Source organism: Alternaria dauci, chromosome 3 (genome assembly GCF_042100115.1).
Source record: "Alternaria dauci strain A2016 chromosome 3, whole genome shotgun sequence".
Taxonomy (NCBI): Eukaryota; Fungi; Ascomycota; class Dothideomycetes; order Pleosporales; family Pleosporaceae; genus Alternaria; species Alternaria dauci.
The window spans coordinates 2,715,374-2,734,404 of NC_091274.1; the positions used below are offsets into that span (position 1 = coordinate 2,715,374).

General features: G+C 51.8%; 5 protein-coding genes across 5 annotated transcripts; 3 read left to right on the top strand and 2 right to left on the bottom strand.

Annotated features, from left to right (window-relative positions):
* Nucleotides 1-133: 133 nt before the first annotated feature.
* On the top strand, nucleotides 134-3,640 carry ACET3X_004540 (uncharacterized protein; the record flags this gene model as incomplete). The annotated part of the gene is made up of 3 exons (XM_069450756.1): nucleotides 134-410; nucleotides 459-3,507; nucleotides 3,562-3,640. 3 exons carry the CDS (start codon nucleotides 134-136, stop codon nucleotides 3,638-3,640), a joined length of 3,405 nt encoding a protein of 1,134 aa, XP_069308518.1.
* A 493-nt stretch (nucleotides 3,641-4,133) lies between these two features.
* Nucleotides 4,134-5,516, bottom strand: ACET3X_004541 (uncharacterized protein; the record flags this gene model as incomplete). The annotated part of the gene is made up of 1 exon (XM_069450757.1): nucleotides 4,134-5,516. One exon carries the CDS (start codon nucleotides 5,514-5,516, stop codon nucleotides 4,134-4,136), a length of 1,383 nt encoding a protein of 460 aa, XP_069308519.1.
* A 1,655-nt stretch (nucleotides 5,517-7,171) lies between these two features.
* On the top strand, nucleotides 7,172-9,019 carry ACET3X_004542 (uncharacterized protein; the record flags this gene model as incomplete). Its single annotated transcript, XM_069450758.1, has 6 exons — nucleotides 7,172-7,194; nucleotides 7,319-7,361; nucleotides 7,427-7,585; nucleotides 7,642-7,844; nucleotides 7,891-8,285; nucleotides 8,820-9,019. 6 exons carry the CDS (start codon nucleotides 7,172-7,174, stop codon nucleotides 9,017-9,019), a joined length of 1,023 nt encoding a protein of 340 aa, XP_069308520.1.
* Nucleotides 9,020-10,494: 1,475 nt separating this feature from the next.
* Nucleotides 10,495-13,028, bottom strand: ACET3X_004543 (uncharacterized protein). The gene is made up of 2 exons (XM_069450759.1): nucleotides 12,322-13,028; nucleotides 10,495-12,237 (listed from the first exon to the last, which is right to left on the bottom strand). Exons 1-2 carry the CDS (start codon nucleotides 12,944-12,946, stop codon nucleotides 10,721-10,723), a joined length of 2,142 nt encoding a protein of 713 aa, XP_069308521.1. The 5' UTR covers nucleotides 12,947-13,028; the 3' UTR covers nucleotides 10,495-10,720.
* Nucleotides 13,029-14,474: 1,446 nt separating this feature from the next.
* On the top strand, nucleotides 14,475-18,851 carry ACET3X_004544 (uncharacterized protein; the record flags this gene model as incomplete). Its single annotated transcript, XM_069450760.1, has 8 exons — nucleotides 14,475-14,529; nucleotides 14,720-14,750; nucleotides 14,810-15,287; nucleotides 15,335-15,424; nucleotides 15,472-15,564; nucleotides 15,715-15,813; nucleotides 18,429-18,550; nucleotides 18,782-18,851. 8 exons carry the CDS (start codon nucleotides 14,475-14,477, stop codon nucleotides 18,849-18,851), a joined length of 1,038 nt encoding a protein of 345 aa, XP_069308522.1.
* Between the last annotated feature and the right edge of the window lie 180 nt (nucleotides 18,852-19,031).

Here is a 19,031-nt window from a genome sequence, read left to right on the forward strand (position 1 = left end):
TAGACGGCGACTGGCTGGTTGTATGACGCTATTCCGTCGATCACCCGCAGTCGCCACGTGAAAGCGCGTCGACGCGTCGAAATGCATGCACAGCGGCGAATGCGCAACACCAACAAAGACATCACACACGACCATGGAGTCACCACACCCAGACGAGAGACCTGCAAAGAAGCCTCGATTCTTCATCGAGGACGACTCTTCACCTCCTCAGGTCCGCTCCAACCCCACCGGCCCTCCTCCGTCGTCCCCGCCACTGAATGGCGCAGAAAGGCCAGACGAAAGCAATGGAAACGACGAGGAGGCTGATTTTGGTAGCTTCGATGTCGCCATGCTCCAAGCAGTTGTAGGAGAGCTGTCAACCACCGTACTACGAAAGCTGAAGGACGTGAGCGGCAGCAATGTGGAACGAGGTATGCAGGCAGATGAGAGGCACCAGGCACATGGCTGACAATTGGCAGCAATAAACCTCTATCTAGACGGCTCCTGGAGTAGAATGTCACCACCGATCCCTGCTCCCATCTTCCAGCCCCGCCGGCAGCCCGTCCAGATGACAATAGCGAATGCCATCAAGCGCACCGATTCCGAAACGTCCAATGCATCCACGCCAGGCTCGGGGAATGCTACACCAAAAATGCTGCGAGAGATGCCCAGCAAACGCTATATCGGTTCCTTCGGTGTTGTAGGCTGGGCCACCAAGAGCGGAAGCAATCTGCTGAAACACGACGAGAAGGTCCGGATCGAGCGCATGAAGCCACAGCCCAAACTTAGCAAGGCGAAGAAGGTCATCCAACTCAAGAAGCCGGATATCATCGTCAGGTTTCTGAATGGGCGGGGAGAGGAAGTGGGCAGACTGGACAACGACTCTGCTACTTGGGTGTCGGTGCTGCTCGATCAGCAGGTCTGCTCTTTTGAGGGCTCTGTTGTATATACCCCGGACAAGCTACGGACCGGTGACACCATCTACCTCCAGCTGCGAGCTTACTTTGTTCGTGCAGCATTTGAGAAGCGGCAGTTTGCCATCCCGGACAACAACCGAGAGATCAACCTGTTTGAGCAGAAGGAATCGTCCGATGAACGAGATCTTCGCTTGCGTCAGATTGGTCTGGTCAAGCTTTTTGAAAACATTAACCTCCAGCCAACGCGCGAGAACGAAACGACAGCGAAGCACAAGCGACAAGGTCTACTACAAGCGGCAGAGAGCGAGGACAAAAAGAGCGATAAATCAAAGTCGAAAAACGGGACACCAGCAACACCGGTTACGCCTGCAGATCCTACATCTTCACCACCTGCCGATGAAGCCGAAGAAGGAGAAGAGTTGGAGCAAGATCAGCTGGACTCGCTGTACAAGAAGGCGCAATCATTCGATTTCAACACTCCGACCATGGAGCCAGCCAGTACCTTCCGTATGGATTTGCGAAAGTACCAGAAGCAGGCGCTGTTCTGGATGGTCAGCAAGGAGAAGCATCAGTCGATAGAGGACAAAGAGACTTCGATGCATCCGTTGTGGGAAGAGTATCAATGGCCAGTACAAGACGCTGACAACAAGCCGGTAGCGGTCATTGAGGACCAGACCATGTTTTACGTCAATCCCTACTCCGGCGAGCTTTCGCTCGAGTTCCCCAAACAGGAGCAAAATTGCCTCGGCGGTATACTTGCTGACGAGATGGGTCTCGGCAAGACTATCGAGATGCTTAGTTTGATCCATACACATAGGACAGAGGTTGACGACGGTACATTGGCGACACCGAGACGTCTGCCACGGTTGCAAAAAGCTAGTGCTGATGTTGAGCCTGCGCCATATACCACGCTAGTCATAGCCCCCATGTCATTACTTGCGCAATGGCATAGCGAAGCTGAGAAGGCGTCCAAAGATGGTACGCTGAAAGCCATGGTTTACTACGGATCGGAAAAGGCCGTCAACTTGCAAAAGCTATGCTGCGCATCGAACGCAGCTAATGCGCCTAATGTTGTCATCACGAGTTACGGTACAGTACTGTCAGAGTACAATCAGGTGGTCGCACAGGACGGGAATCGAGGCTCACATGGCGGCATTTTCTCTCTCGATTACTTCCGTATCATCCTCGATGAAGCGCATTATATCAAGAACCGGCAGTCGAAAACAGCGAAAGCTTGCTACGAACTCAGCGCAAAACACCGGTGGGCCCTCACTGGAACTCCTATCGTCAACCGTCTCGAGGACCTGTTTAGCCTGGTCCGCTTCCTCAAGGTCGAGCCATGGGCGAATTTCTCTTTCTGGAAGTCGTTCATTACCGTTCCGTTCGAATCAGGCGACTTTGTGCGTGCTTTGAATGTGGTACAGACTGTGTTAGAGCCGCTGGTGCTGCGTCGAACCAAGGACATGAAAACGCCTGATGGCGAGGCCTTGGTACCACTGCCCTTGCGGACCATTGTGGTTGAGAAGATTGTGCTGTCACAGGCTGAGCGCGATGTGTACGACCACATCTATCTGCGCGCAAAGAACTTTTTCAGTGCTAATGCAGAGGCCGGTACATTGTTGAAATCATACACGACCATCTTCGCCCAGATTCTGCGGCTACGGCAATCATGCTGTCATCCTGTCTTGACACGCAAACCGAATATTGTCGCGGATGAAGAAGATGCCACATTAGCATCAGATCTCGCAAATGGGTTAGCAGATGACATGGACCTCTCTTCTCTCATTGAGCGTTTCACAGCCGAGAGCGATCAGGACGTCAACAAGTTTGGCGCACATGTCCTGAAGCAGATCCAAGATGAAGCTACAGCCGAATGCCCAATCTGCTCAGAAGAACCCATGATCGAACATGCAGTCACTGGCTGCTGGCATTCTGCCTGCAAAGAATGTCTACTAAACTATATAGCCCACCAGCGCGACAAGAACGAAATCCCCCGCTGCTTCAACTGCCGCGAACCCATCAACGCACGCGACGTCTTCGAAGTAGTTCGCCACGACCATCTTACCGAAGATGACGAGAAAGAGAACCCCCTTGGGTTTTCCAACTCCACAACACCGCCTCCGTCTACACAAACTCCCCGTATAAGCCTCCGCCGCGTCGGCCTCTCTGGCTCTGCGAAAACCCAAGCCCTCCTTGGGCACCTCAAGAAGACGCGCAAAGAAGAAAAAGGTGCCAAAACCGTCGTTTTCTCCCAGTTCACTTCCTTTCTCGACCTCATCGAACCAGCTCTAGCCCGTGACCACATCCCCTTTCTCCGCTTCGACGGCTCCATTTCGCAAAAAGAGCGCGCACGCATACTATCTGAATTCACCACGTCGCATAAACCGTACGTTTTGCTGCTCAGTCTGAGAGCGGGTGGTGTGGGCTTGAACTTGACGTGTGCGAATAAAGTATTCATGATGGATCCGTGGTGGAGTTTTGCGGTCGAGGCGCAGGCGATTGATCGGGTGCATCGGATGGGGCAGGAGAGGGAGGTCAAGGTTGTGAGGTTTTGTGTTGAAGGGAGTATTGAGGAGAAGATGCTTAGGATTCAGGAGAGGAAGAAGTTCATGTAAGTTTTGGTGGTGGTGGGGGATGATTGGGGATGTGTACTAACATGAGACAGTGCGAGTTCGTTGGGTATGATGAGCGATGAGGAGAAGAGGGTACAGAGGATTGAGGATATTAAGGAGTTGTTGAGTTAGAGGACGGGTTGGCTGGGACGATACGGAGGGATAAGGAAGAGGTGGTTTTGTATGGATATACCCTTCTTTGGCAGGACTGAGAGCCTGGACTGGAAGCTACGACGTCTCGCGTATCTACTGAAGCATTCACACACGCACGCGAATGGCATTGGTTATCACCCGAGCTACGTGATTGTCCCATACCTCATCTGGAACAATATACAGTCTAACGGTAAGACACTTGGGATATCATATAGACGAGAGTCTCGGTGATCCCTTGGCACAATGGCTGCAAGGCAGTGGCAAGGAAAATAAAAGTGTCTTTTCGAGGCAGGTAACCCCGACGAATTCGAACCAGTTGTGGAAGTCGTCATCTCTCGTTTCGATCAGTTCATAGCCGGCCGTCACGTATCTCGTGGGCAGTGTGTTTGCAGGATGTGGTTTTGGACACCATCGTGGCTATAATAGCATTGTAAACGTGTCAAGTTATATAATCACTATCTGCAGACTGTATCTAATCCGTGCCGGTCTTCCGTACCCAAAGATCCATCTGGTTCAACCAATAGAACCTATTATTCTCCTTCCAATCGTTTCCATATGCATCCTCCATAAGCTCATCATCGAGCCCATGCTCATCGAAACCGTCCTCTACCTTTTCGTAATGATTGGTGAGGAATCGCGCGGTTGCTGGTGACGAGCGATCACTCCAAGAGTAGTCTCGCTTCTCGACGTCGATTGTCATAATGTCGCATATTATTGCCGCAGGACCTTGAGTAGGGTCCTCTGAAAACAGGTCTGCGATAATCTGCACAAGCGGCATCTGAACAGGGAGGTAAGCCGTGACTACTAGTGTACCGGCGTCGATTGCCAGAAGGCCATCTGGATCATTTACAAAGGCGACATTGTTGGCATCGCCAGTTAGCTTTTGTAGGATGTGATGATCTTTGATCTTGTAATTCGGGTCTTGTAGCAGGAGCTTTGTCGCAGGCCGATTTGGTTCAGTTTGGCGATAAAACTCGTTCAGAGTGTGTATGATGGTGAAGACGGCCATGTGCTGGATAGCCGAATGATACCAGTTCTTTTTCAGATTCAGCGCACCTAGTCCAAAGCACACGACTTGTGTGATTGGTGCGCAACTCTTGGCTAGTCCCTGGAAGTCTTCACGAAGCTTCCTCCTTGCAGAGCTCTCTTTCCAAAGGCCTCTTGTGTGCGTCATAGCTGCCCAATACTCTCGCATTTTAGCGATATCCCGGTGCTGGTTCAAGTACTGTCGATCAAAGGTTATGAATGTGTATGGCGTGTCGATACAATCATTCTCATGATCCTCGTTATACTTTCGAAGCACTTTGATCTGGTCGGAATGTTTGCCAAACCGATGTTGGAACTCAGAATGCATCTCCACCCTGGAAAGATACTCAACCTGGAGGTAGTTGGATCTACTGTTATTGTCCAATTGCCAGATCCTATAGTGATTTTGATTGAGCCCGTAAGCATATATACTTTGAAGCTGTCTCTGATCAGGTGCTACAGAGAGCTCTTTACGGATCCGGTCGGCAAATGATTTGATATCGTTGAGCAGTTTGCGCGTATAGATCGGCCTGCAATTATGTTGATGCTCTTGGGCAATGAGGTCAACATGGTATCCGTAGACGGGCTCCAAATCTTCCTCCTCTTCGTCATCATCATCATCATCTTCTTCTTCTTCATAATCATCATAATCATCAGAGTCGTCCACAGAGGCGAAAATTTGGGTCTTTTTGCTGTCATCTCCATCATCGGAACTGTGTTCCTCGACAGACAGATTTTGAAGTCTATCAACAATACCTGAAGTCAAATCGACGGAGATTCTCTCTGGGCTAGTCGAAGACATGTGTACCGACTTTTGTGGATTATTCATCTCTAGTCGAAAAGACGGAAGCGTTTCTAGTTGGCCGGAGTTGCTATTTGGTCGTAGGAAGTCGCATATGAATGTGAGGGTATCATCGTATATATAAAACCGAGAGTGCCCGTACCTAGCGATGGAGCAGGAATTCTTCACGCTGATAAAAACACTGCCTTCGGCCTTAGTGGCGTTGTGAGCGTACTGAGAGTCAAAGGAATCTCGCATCGTAAAATGAGACATCGTGAAGACTGATCAAGGATGCTATGCGTGGATGCGTCGGAGTTGTAACGGGCTAAGTAGCTATGTGTTGTGAACTGTTTGAGCTTTTAAGTGTGGAAAAGGAGATAGCAAAATCCATCCACGACTGGTGCGGTTCGGCCCATCCTTGGTTCGTCAGGACATGAAGAGCCGTAGAGCTGAACCATGGCGCGCACTTTACTAGCATTTGTAAAAGGCATCAATATTGCAACTGACGATCGTGGCCTGCTTGAAGCCTCCCAACTGGAGATTGGAAAGTCGAGAAGCTAGTTTCATGTTCGACCTAGTTGGCCATTTCTTATTCAATGTCTTTGAGCACGATAACTGTGATTGGTGTGGTTTCAAAAGGCACCATTGTATTCTTTCAGGACCCTCTTTGTGGGGTGGATGGCCAATAAAAGCGGGCTTTGCAGAGCTGACGCGATTTGACTCGCTGAACTGCGAGGACGCTCGAAGGGCTCATTATTGCTGCTTTTGATACGATATTGGTGATCTTCTCGACAGCCGGAGCGCCCAGAGCTGACCACTCCTACCTCGTCGATGTCGAATCGGAATCATGCAATCAGCGCATCTCGTATCTGCTAGCGCTCCGTCTGCAACATCATCGTAGCCTGGTGCTAATGAGAAAAAATAAACCAGAATATCGCACGATCTTCAACGGTAGCGAACAGTAGGCGGCCTGTAAGTTTGCCACGGGTCGCAAACAAAAATGACTCTGACTTTTGCATCGATGGACCGTGAAAGACGCGTGCACTGGTGCTTTGAATCATACGGGATCTTGTGTACGGCCAGTCTCAAGCTCTTGTCTTGCAGTTTGCGTTCGGCATCCATTTCTTGAGACTGCAAAAAGCATGCGCGCCGTGCATACGGGTGTGCCGTGGTTCCGCGAGAAAAAGCTACCAACATAAGTTCCAAGGCGTTATCTTCCAGTAACCATGGGTAATGACGTTCCTGTCGCACGTGCAATTGAAGCTGATAAATAATGAGCGCGCCGCAGCATGATGGCGCTCTATGTATGATGGCGAGCGCACGGTAATTTGAGGCGGGTTGTCAGGTGCGGAAGATCCGGCTGTCGCGCCAACCCACCAAACGGCGATGTCAACGAAGGCCGCCTCGATCTTGGAAGCTATATCTACCTCGTTACGAACTCCGGAATGCGAATGCGAGCTCTGCCCACTCCAGCGAAGACTTGATTCGACATTGCCTTGCTTGAACTGGGCATAGTGTGGGATTATCCCGACCCACCCAACGACACCTGGGCAGCATCGTCCACGTACCTCACATCGCATTCGCGTTGTCCCTCATCCCGCGGCCTGGGACGACTTCGAGACGGTCCGTTGCGAGGTAGCCTGATCAATTGGTTCACTCGTCGAGGCCCAAAGCTTTGGTCTCCGGTCACGTAGCCCGCTGCAATGCCACGCCTCGGGCACAAAAAGTCCGTAACCGTCCCCCCACCCTACCAATCGCCATCCGCAAATCAGTAACGTCAAGCCGTTGCATCCCCGTTCGTTGTGTCAAGCTCTCGATGCGCTCTTGTCTAACCCGATTTCTTCTTGCAGATCACGGTTGGGCTGCCGACAATGTAAAGCTCGCCATGTCAAGGTAGGGCGCACCATGTCTGATCAAGCACTACATGCTTACGAAGAGTCAATACTGAAGTGACTCAGTGTGATGAACTCAAGCCGTGCACCAACTGCGCTCGCCATGGCGTTCCGTGTAGCCTCGTTGTATGGGATCCCAATACATACCAGCCTACCGCTTCGGCATCTTCCGCAGCCTCTTCATCGCGACATACGAATCAGTCACCGCCTGAACGATTCATAGCTGTACGACCCACAAACTGGCGTTTCACATAGCAGAGCTTTTCTCATTGGTGTCACAGGATTCTTCGGCATCTTCAACGCATGCCGCTCATACAGGCTACTCGCGCAACCCATCGATCGGAGCCGGAACAAGCGCCGTATCGACAATTTCGGAGGAGGATTCCTCTGACTCGCAGTCGGATGCGTACCCATTCTTGTCTAGATATATACATGTCAGTCAACCATCGCAGTCTTCACTATGGCTGCGAGACTTGGAGCTCTTGTAAGTCGGCCTAGCATGGGCAAGAACCGCTACCGACAATCTTTAGACATCACTGGACAACGGAGGCGTTCGATGGCCTATCTCAGCGACCTGATCTTCGAAACATGTGGAGAGTCGAGGCTCCTAAACACGCCAATGCGCACGATTACCTTATGCATGAGATTCTGGCCTTTGCCGCGCTGCACAAGGCTTACCAACAGCCGCCGGACCAGCGCCAGCCATACTATGCTTGTGGTATACACCACCAGGATCTTGCGATTCGGGGCGTCCGCGAGAGGCTTCATAACGTTACGAACGACCAGGCTCCGGCGATCGTAGCTACATCAACGCTCCTCACTTTAAGCGTGTTTGCTTCAGCAGGATTCGAGGCTCAGACCGCACCCACTAGTGCAGCAGTGGACAGCATTGATAGCATCATGAATGCCTTCCATCTCATGCAGGGTATGGGGCATGTTCTTGCATTGGCTCACGCTACAGTGAGAGACTCTTTTGTCAGCCCTATGTTGAGAGATCCGGTAGAACCCACTGCATCTCAACCAATGCTACAAGAACTGAAGGATCATCTACCTGCACTAACTGCATTTATTGGGAACAAGACTGATCTTCCGGAGGCCGAACGAAAACTATATCTCACAACCATAACATACTTTGAGCCGGCTCTTCAGATATCGTTACCCCCTCGGGTTGACAACCGAGAGTTACGTTTCCTATTCTTTTGGCCTCTTCATTTGGACCCGGGATTCATAGAATCTCTTCGGCAGCGGAGATCAGGCGCTGTCGCAATCCTGATGTACTATGCGGTTATTCTTCTCGCAGCTGAGCCGCGATACTGGTTCATGGAAGACTGGGGCCATCGTGTGATGAAGGCATGCCATGATGTCATCGACCAAAGCTGGATACCTGCCGTACATTGGCCTCTATCCTTTCTCGAACGAGCTCCGACATGGGGTCTGTTCGAGAATCTAACACGCCAAGGACAGAGTTCTGGGCCATTAACGAACACGTCATCTTTTCCACAGCCACCGATAGTCATGCCACTACAATCGCCTGCACCTATGGGATATCTGACCACCCATGGCGAGACACAGCAACCCTTCTCTTTGCAGCTACAAGACTCAAAGTATGCCGTTCAGATGGGTAGCGCTGTCGACGAACCTGTTCCAGACGAGGACTAATACCTGGTTTTGCCTCCACGTCATGCTGTGGCCAGGCCAAACATAGCGATCCAATGGATTTGCAGCCGGTGCTATATTACATATGAGCGTGGCGCGATTCATCACCCATGGTCACGATGTTGCCATGTCATGGACCTACCGTTCTCTAGCGGCAGCAAGCAGCGAAGCCTCGGGTATATCCCAAGAGGGCGGTGCTCCCGGCGAGGTACCCGCACTAACAGCGGCAACTCGATGCACACTATGGCCGACAAAGCGATATAGATCGGCGGTCAATCAGTACTGTATTGCGGCGTAGTCGTTGCGAATCCAAGCAGTCCAGAACGACATAACTGCGAATTGTTAATAATGTGTGGGATGTAAATACGAATGAGCATGTAATTATCAAACCTTCGATCTTATGATGGCATTGCATCGCATCTCGCCCACTGAGCAGCCTGCGTGCCGAGACACAACCCTTGTTTTTGCGATATATGCCGACTTTTATGAACGACCGTCACAACCTGTTGACACGAGCGGCGCCCAGGCAGGCTTACACGTGCCGTGTTTCTACTCATCGCAAGAGTCATCGCATGCCCATTACCCCTCTCAGCTCGAGCACCATCTCAACAACGCGCTCATGCAATCGGTATGGCTATGGAGCATTGCCACGTCAATATCGCTCAACAACATACGAGGCTGACTTTTTCCTGAATTACGCCCAATATACGACCCGTGTTCCATGTGACACCCCCCAAATGCTTTCTTTTCGCTTCTTTCTCACGATCCAGACCCGTGCCGCTTTCTCACGTAAGTCGCATGCGGGGCTACTGCACGGTACTTTATCCAGCCGCTGAAGTGACTGGAAACAAAGACCAGTGGCGTACACCGTGATTCTATGAGTGCGCGCCTTCCTCTTTGGAGACGACGAAGGATGGAGAATGCTGAGCCTCATTGTTGGTGATGAGATATTTTCATTGTTGTCTAATAAGGTCTACGAGGGTGGAGATTTGATCAATAGCTCTATGAATGTGATCAATAATTTCTTCGCCCTCGCAATAGTGTGGAAATAGCGACAGCGGCAGCAGATACGGTTCTGATGCTTCCGTCAAGTGTGCCGGAGCAGATCAACGTGGATGCGCACGTAGCGGTCGACGATCCTTATTGTGACCAACGCGGCAATGCGGTATTGCCGCCGCGAGTCAGATGGTGACGAAGTGCATGTTGAGGATCCTCAGCAACGTTCTGCCGCTCCTACATGTCGGAAGCTAGAAGATTCGTTTTCTAGGATGCAGCAACTGGTGCGGGGAGCATGCGACACTGCGCGGTGGGGCTGCAGATGCAGTACTGTTTTTACGATGCTGTACTGCACGAGGATCGTGATGCGCAGTGAAACATAATGCGCACTACAGTAAAACGTCCAACCGTTATGAGGCGCCAGAGAATTATTGAGAGGTACTGATGCTGTGGTCTTCGTGTGATGCGCAGATATAGCAATGCGATGTACTATTACATTACAGTCATAACGAGTGTACTAGTGGGTATCTCAATCATCCAATCATAATAAACACCACCAGAGAAAGATCAAAGAACCAAACGAGAAACATTGCAGGTTCGGATAGAAGTGGCAAAGAACCGAACGGCGTGGCACAAAGCGATCGAGAAAAATAGGAAGAACGGGGGATCACAAAGTCACCGCGGTGTTGCGACCAAAACTGTCAACCTTTACGTCGGAGACATCGGTCTGTTCGGGTCGTCCTCACTTCTCGCCCAGCGTTCCAGTTCTTCGGGTGTGGGCTGTGAGACCGCTGTACTGTCGCTTTGGACGGTAGTGTCGCTCAATCCTCTAGTGTGTGACGGCCGTCGCTGCATTGTAGATTCTTCCGCAGTCTCAGTGCCTCCGGGTTGTGCCCCTGCCTTTGCTCTCGTGATCTCCTCCGCAGTGGCTGGCGCACCAGGCTCCGCTTCTGGCGCGTTCTTTTTCGCCAACACTTCGTCAATGTTCGTGGAAAGCGAGTTGTCGCTGGGACTTCGACTGTGCGGAGGTTTCTGGAACGGCTTTGGGTCCTCATTCTTGTCGGGCAAGGAGCTTATCGCATCTTCGCCGGGGAGTTCTGCGATTGGCGTGCGCGGTGTGTTGTTGCCGGACGAGTCGCGATCCCTGGTCCCACCCTGACGTCGCGTCCTACCGGCGGCAAAATAGTCGACAGCATCACGGCCGTCGGGTGGAGGGCTATAAAGCTCAGCAGGAGTGCTGTCGGGCGACAGTTCGCTGATCGGGGGGATAGACTTGTGGTCAGCGTTATAGTAGCCTGTTGTAGAATCTTTCGGTGACTGGAGAGTTTCGGAGCCAGTGAGCTCTGAAATACGACGGTATTTGATCTCAGTGCCTGCATAGGTTGTATCAATCTCAGAAGGCTTCTCCGCCTCTTCCTCGGTCTTCTTCTTCGCCTGCCGGCGTTTCCTCCACAAGAAGAAGACGCCGACAGCAACTATAATGAATGCGCCGACAATACCGACAACAATCCCGGCGATCGCACCAGCCGAGAGACCACCTCCAGAGCCAGGATCATCTGGGACAGGCAGTCCGGTATAGTCTCTGTCGAAGATTGTGACTAAACTCGGGTTCGGAAGTGGGTCAGGAAATGCGGCTGGAGCAACGGTGAAGTTCTGGTGTTCATAATCGACAATGATGTACGCCTCTTGTAGGAATGTGCGTCCTAGAACGAATTTCCCGTTTTCCGTGCGTTTTATGGGAAGATATCGTCTCTGACCGGAGTAGAACGGCCAACTAGCTTGTTGATCCAATGCCGAGTATGGTAGGACGATGGATGCGAATTCTGTGCTTTCGATATTGGGATTCGCGCTAACTTTGAATGAAACGCTTGCGTCAAGTCGTAGGTTTTGCTCGTGCGAAGTATCATTGACAGTGTATAACTGGGTATCGTTGTCAAATGTCAGCCCGAAAGCGATGACGAATTCATCGCATACTTCGTCAGGCAAGATAAGGTATGGAAACGTGGAGTCGATCGTAGCGGGGAAGCCTCCTGTTCTATTGGTAAATGAGATTCTGTTGGCTTCAAGCTCCTGATCCGGCTTGTAGGTGATGGAAGTGATGCCCACAGCAAGTGTGTTATTCTGCTTGCTAGGCATACTGATCGAGACACCACCTTGTTCAGATACTCGCGTTCTGTCGTAACCACCAAACACCAAACTTCCGAGAAATCCGTTATTGTTATTGCCTGTACTTGTCAGCGTTAGAGCTCTGTGAAAGCTATTTGCGATAGGGGTAGTAAATACGTGTATACCACGCATGATGTACTCACGATAATAGGCGCCGGCCGTGTATCCGAACGAGCGACTCGCAATCCTCTTTGCACTTCCGTACATGTTCTCGATGAAGTTTGGCTTGAATGCACCAGATGGGCCAGTAGAGCCTACTGCCAGTCCCAACGAACCCATGAAGAAGTTCGAAATGGCATACTGTGCGACGTATTGATTCTGCAGCATGAAACTCTGTGGCGAGCTAACGCCCAAACCCACAGTGTCTTCCCCCCAAACCGCGTTCGGATCTCCCTCCACCGAGATATTATACCACTCAGGCAACGGGAAATTGTAGATTCCCACTTCTTTCCATTGGGGAGATTTTGAATCATCGAACCCCAAAGATTGACTGTTGCCAAAAGATACGATACCGCGATTTGCTGCGCATTCCTCCTCGGTGGGTGAATCACACCAGTCGACCCTTTGTGGTACCAAAGTGGTTCCCAAGGAGGTGGATATTAGAACCCTAAATTCCTGGCCGTTGCTGCTATTTGTGTTGTCATCGCCGATATTGATGGGAAACGTTGACCACCTCCCGTCGTTGCCTTCCCAATCACCACTAGGATTCAGAACATAGGGCGTGGGCGGAAGCTGGATGTTCTCAGCGCGCTTGTTGGAAAACATCATGGCAACTTCAGCATAACGAATCGCGATTGACTGAAGGGCGATCGATTGATGGAAAGAGACTAGAGATAAGAACGAGCAGAAGGCGTGCAAGGGACCAACATCATGTCAGCTACTGTAGTCGGCTAGCGGCAGCCTCGACTTTAGGTCAGCTGAAGCTGGAGGAGCGGCAGTACTGAGATTGAGCCGCGAATCTGTTAGGCAGTGCGCACCAGCACTCAATAAACAATAGTCTAAACGTCCTCATCCACGTTGCTTGGATCGGTTAAACATTGATTCGCCTGGCCGTCACAGGCGCGTCAAGCCCATCTGCTTATTGTGGGTGCAAAGCGCCCGTGCCTCAGGCGGGGTAGAGGCACGGTATCGCCAGGGCGCCCTGAGGTTGCATGTTGCATGTGGAAGGGGAGCACTCTGACTGGACATGGCGATACCGGTGAAGGGCATGAGTTGTGTTGTCTCATTGGGGGAAGATTCAGAGTGGCGGGATCGCGACAGCCTTTCAATCGAGGGTCTGGATGGAAATCGCTGTTGAGCAGGGCTGCAGAAGGGCTGCATGCTGAGGTGGCTGGAAAGGCAAACCTCGAGAGAGGCCTTGACAGGCCGCGGAAAGGCGTTGGAGCTTGACTGGATAAAGTTGTTAGGGCCGCTCGATGGTCTTACTCAGCGGAAGCCAGCAGCCCAATCGCGCGAGCCGTTGCCCCGCTATCCCGCAGAGCACGGCCCTCGGTTCTCACGTGCATGCACCTCCACCCACACGTTGCATCATGTCCTGATCACAGTCACTCCTGTTGTCACCCTGCACAACCACACCCCAGAAGAGACGCATTCGTACAGCTTGTCGTGCTAGGGTCGTGTAGCCAGTGCGAGTATGGCGTTCGGTACGAGTGGACTAGTGCAAGGGCCGCCCTTCTACTCCAAGCGTTACTCTTCATTTCGGCCCCCAGAACACTGCTTTCATCAGGATTCCATTTGGCGCCAGAACCTATCGCTGGTGATTATGGGCTGCAGGATACTAGCCCATACGAGGGAGCTTGCTAGCTTGATGCGGCCTCCCATGTATCCATGTCAGCAATCGCCATGGATGGGGTTTTCAACCTCGCTCCAGACCTCTGGGTAGGATAACGTCCCGCCTTACCTACGATTGTCTGGTAAATCTCATTATGTGGGCTGGATGCCACACTACTTTCTGCGTATCCAACAAGACAATTGTGGTCTAACCCTGCGGCTCTGGCTTTGGTGGCGGCCTCTCACCATTGAGTCGTTTCGGTTGTATTGCTCGAAAAAGGTCTAGGCAATCTAGCTTTGTTTCGATGCTGCGACCATGCCCGGGCGTTGTCGACCGGCAGGCGGTCTGGTAGATCTATGCCTCCGGCTTGGTTGTTCTGCTTCCGGCCTTGTGTTTACACACCCTAGCGAACAGGATTACTGTCGAAACTCGAGTGATCCCAGCCTCGCCAGAGAACCCGTATGCCCTGGTGCTGCCGCCATATGCGGGCTGGTCGTTAGCTTCGTCATCGTTTTATAGTTACCCATGCCTGCCTACTTCCTTCCCCTTCCCGAGCCTTCAGCCCATCTTCCGTCGCAAGGTACGTGATGCTCCCTTTGATATCCCGTTATTTTTGTTCTTGATCTCTGTACTCCTCCAATCGGCAACGAAGCTTGTGCCACACGCGCAACACTGCAGCTAGTCCGTCGTAGAGAGCATGAGCTTTGCTGTCTCTATATAGCGCTCCATCCCTCCGAAAACATCATCACGTGTCTAACTTGCCCATCCAGCTCCAAGCCGTGTATCATTCGTTCAATCGGCGTAGCAGTCTGTCGCTTCAAGATGCGCACTTATTGGCCTCTCCTTCTGGCTTTAACCAGGACAGCCCACGGCCAGTACAACAGTACAGTTCTGGGTGCTCAGGCCAAACCATCGCCGCCCTCTTCTACTACGGGGGCTACTGAGCAGACCGTCCAGGCGCAGGGTGGACGACCTGGACAGGGTAGTACCTGCAAGACCACGAGCACGATATACGAATATGGAAACCCTTCCACGTCCACTATCAAAGTTACTGTCACATCGCCTCAGACATGTCCAAAGCCGGTCACCAAAACCGAGACTGTCACCTCTTCGCAGGGGTACGGTGGCGGTTATCCAGTAACTGTCACTGTCACTTCTACGAAGGAAGTCACCAAAACTGCTGGCTATGATACTTCTCCCCCTAAAACAATCACTGTCACAACAACATCAACGAAAGAAATTACCAAGTCCGGGTACACTACCGTCACCTCCCCCGGATACTGCGCAAATCCACCTCCGTTGACTGTGACCCAAGTGAACAACTCCACCATTACAAAGGTTTGTTTGTCCTATAACTACACTCGGTTACATGCTGACAGGAAAAGACTGAACACAATACTGTTACTGAGTCAGCGTATTGTCCTGTCAAACCCCCCGTAACAGTGACCCAGGTCAACAACGCTACCATAACAAAGGTACTTGCCCTTCTCGCGATCTTTTCGCGTCATCACTAACGAGCTAGACCGAGCATGAGACTGTTCCAGGGCCCACGACGACAATCAACAACACCATAACGCAGCTCACAACGCTGACACTGACTTCAACAGTGGTAACGGTAAGTGGCATCTCTATGAATTCTTCTTGGCTGGCTGGCGCTCTACACATTCCGACCCTGTGCCATGATGCAAATTGTCTATTCCACTCGTTTGGCTTGCCGCCTTTCTGTCGAATCGCAAGTCGTTGAAGTCCACTAACATGCTTACAGCTGGTCCCGACTACCGAAACTAGTTACAAGACAACTACCGCCTACGAAACAACTACCGACTATGAGACCACCACCGACCATAAGACGACTACAGATTACGTAACCACATCGTCGACAACAACGACAACAGAGTACGTCACCACGCCGTCGACAACAACGACAACAGAGTACGTCACCACGCCGTCGACAACAACGGAAACCGATACCACCACGCAGACCGATGTTTCTACTACGGTCAGCATTTCCACGTCGACCTACACCTCGGTCACCACTTACTCTACTACACTCTACGAGACCAGCACGCTGACACTACCGGGAACCACCTCCGTCACAACAGAGACAGTCGTCTCTAAAACCACGGAAACGCTTACCCTGACCGACTATATCTCCGTAACGCAAACTATTCCTGGACCGACTGTGTCGGTTCCAGGTCCAACAGAGACTACGGTGGAGACGGTTTCGGTGCCTGGGCCTATCGAGACAGTATCGGTACCTGGACCAATCGAAACAGTATCAGTACCTGGACCAATCGAGACGGTATCAGTACCTGGGCCTGTCGAGACAGTATCGGTACCTGGACCAATCGAAACAGTATCAGTACCTGGACCAATCGAGACGGTATCAGTACCTGGGCCTGTCGAGACTATCATCAGTGTCCAACCGACAACGACAACAGAGAGGATCAGCATAACGACAACCTCGCTCACGACTAGTATATCTACTTCAGTGTCAACTTCAACAACAACAGAGTTCATTGTGACTACGTTTACCGAATCTGGTACTACAGTTACTAGTACTGAAACCGTCGTGTCTGAATTGTTGATCACGACTACGTTCACGCAGACGCTGCCCACGACTGTTGTCTTGACATCTGATCGGACTTTCACCATCACGACTCCAGGTCCCACTCAGACGGTCGAAGAGACGGACACTATTACTACGACGGTTGAAGAGACGGACACTATTACTCAAACAGTGACCGACGTGTCCACTCAGCTCAGTACTTTGACTCTGCCGCCGCAAGTCATCGTGACTACTACCACGCTCGAGGGTGAAACCTCGACGATCACAACCCAACTCCCGCCTAGCACGGTAGTGTCGACGATCGTGTCGACTCTCACTTTCCCGCAAGCCACAGTGACCTCTATCAGCATCTCGCCCCCTCAGACCCTAACTGAGACGTTCACACAGCCTGGTCAGATTACCACTACAACTTTGACTCTTCCTGGAAGTTCGACAACGTTCACGACACAGCTCCCTGCAAGCACCGTGACTTCTACAATCATTCTACCTGGCGCCATCACAACTACCACCGTACAGCTTCCTGGTACTACCTCTGTCATAACCACTCAGCTTCCTGCCAGTACTGTGGTTTCTACCTTGACGCTACCAGGTGACGTGGTTACTTCCACAGTCCAGCTCCCAGGAATTACTTCCGTAGTCACGACTCAACTTCCCGCCAGTACTGTGGTGTCGACATTGACATTGCCGGGCGACATCACGACCACCACTATTCAGCTTCCTGGAACTACGTCTGTGATAACAACTCAACTTCCTGCCAGTACCGTGATCTCTACCTTGACGCTACCAGGTGACGTGGTTACCTCTACAATTCAGCTTCCAGGAACTACTTCCGTAGTTACGAGTCAACTTCCCGCAAGCACTGTAGTCTCGACACTGACGTTGCCGGGCGATATTACAACCACTACTGTTCAGCTTCCTGGAACTACGTCTGTAATAACAACTCAACTTCCAGCGAGTACTGTAGTCTCGACAATAACGCTTCCGGGCGATGTGGTGACTTCGACAATCCAGCTGCCTGGAGAAACCTCAGTTGTGACTAGCCAGCTACCGGCCAGCACTATTCTCTCGACCGTGACTCTACCTGCAGTTACCTCCACGGTGATTAGCGAGTTGCCGGGAAGTGTTTCGACAAGTACCCAACTAGCAACTGTCACCTTACCAGGATCCACAGTTTTGAGTACTATTTCCCTTCCAGGGTCGACCTCAGTATCTACTGTAACCTTGCCTGCGACGACCTCGGTCTCTACTATCTTGATTACACAGTCGTTCATTACCACTCTAATTCAACCTACGACCATCGTGCAGACATTAACACCGAGCTCATCTTCCACGACGCCAGCGTCTATCTCCTGCTCTAGCGAATGTCAGATTGATGTTACCGCGACCATACTCGAGTTTCCTGGAACTGTTGTGACCAGTACCACATTCATACCAACAGTCACTCTCGAAATCTACACAGATGACGCGCAAAATGATGTCAGCTCTTCGTTATTCACCAGACCACTACCGCCTCAAACACCGACTACAATTGTATGGCAGTACTCTGGGGTACCCTTGACCTACCCTACAACGTACCTGGCCTACGAAACATTCAGCCATCTCGAGGTTGAGGCGGTAGGGTCAGTTTGCGTGACGGAAACCGACACTTTGACATTGCCGGCGCCCACGAATTACGCGTCCCTTATTGTGCCGCTGACCGAGGTTCCGGATATAGCGTACGTAGCGCCAACAGTAGTCGACTATCTCAACCAACAGCCAACCATCACTGCTCAGCTTGGTCAGACTATTGGACCAAACGCATGTGATCCAGCCAGCGGAGACGGAGGCTTCGAGACCGGCGTTCAATCTCCGCTTGGGACTATCACCGATCTCACAAGCCAAGCAGCCCTCTCTATAACAACAACAGTTAGAAGGCCGACAGCGCAGGCAGTGACTTTACCATCCTCCGAAACTCCAGCTCCATCAAGTACGGCACCAGCGACCAGTGCTGCTCCTCCAAGTTCTGTGCCGCCACCTCCTCCTCCAACTTCAAGTAGGCCACCCCCTCCACCTCCTTCTTCTAGCGCCATCCTAGTTCCTAGCAGCTCGTCACCTCCACCTCCACCAAGTAGTGCATCGCCACCACCTCCGTCGAGCGTGGCTCCGCCGCCTAGCAGCCAAGCACTAGCGCCATCCAGTACTGTTATCCCGTCATCCAGCGTTGCGTCCCCACCGACAAGTATCGCGCCTCTGCCAAGCAGCATTGCTGACTCCACATCTGAAGGTCCATCGCCATCTTCCATACCCCCGTCGTCCGCCTCACCTCCACCCCCCGAATCATCAACGATTCCTGAACCCTCGACCGTCGTCGAACCCTCTTCCTCATTGGAAGCACCCCCGTCTGCACCTCCCTCCTCGATCCTCGTATCGAGCCGCACGTCCACGCGCTCGACCACTACTTCGGAAGGCACCTCATCTGCTCCTCAGAGTTCAATGTCTGAGTACACTGGAGGCGGTGCTTTGCCAACAGGGCA

Bases quoted from the DNA above. Each gene is read 5' to 3' on its own strand.
- ACET3X_004543 (XM_069450759.1), bottom strand. From the start codon at position 12,946: ATGATGTTTTCCAACAAGCGCGCTGAGAACATCCAGCTTCCGCCCACG. The intron at 12,238-12,321 runs GTGAGTACATCA...TGACAAGTACAG, and splicing joins CACGGCCGGCGCCTATTATC to GCAATAACAATAACGGATTT.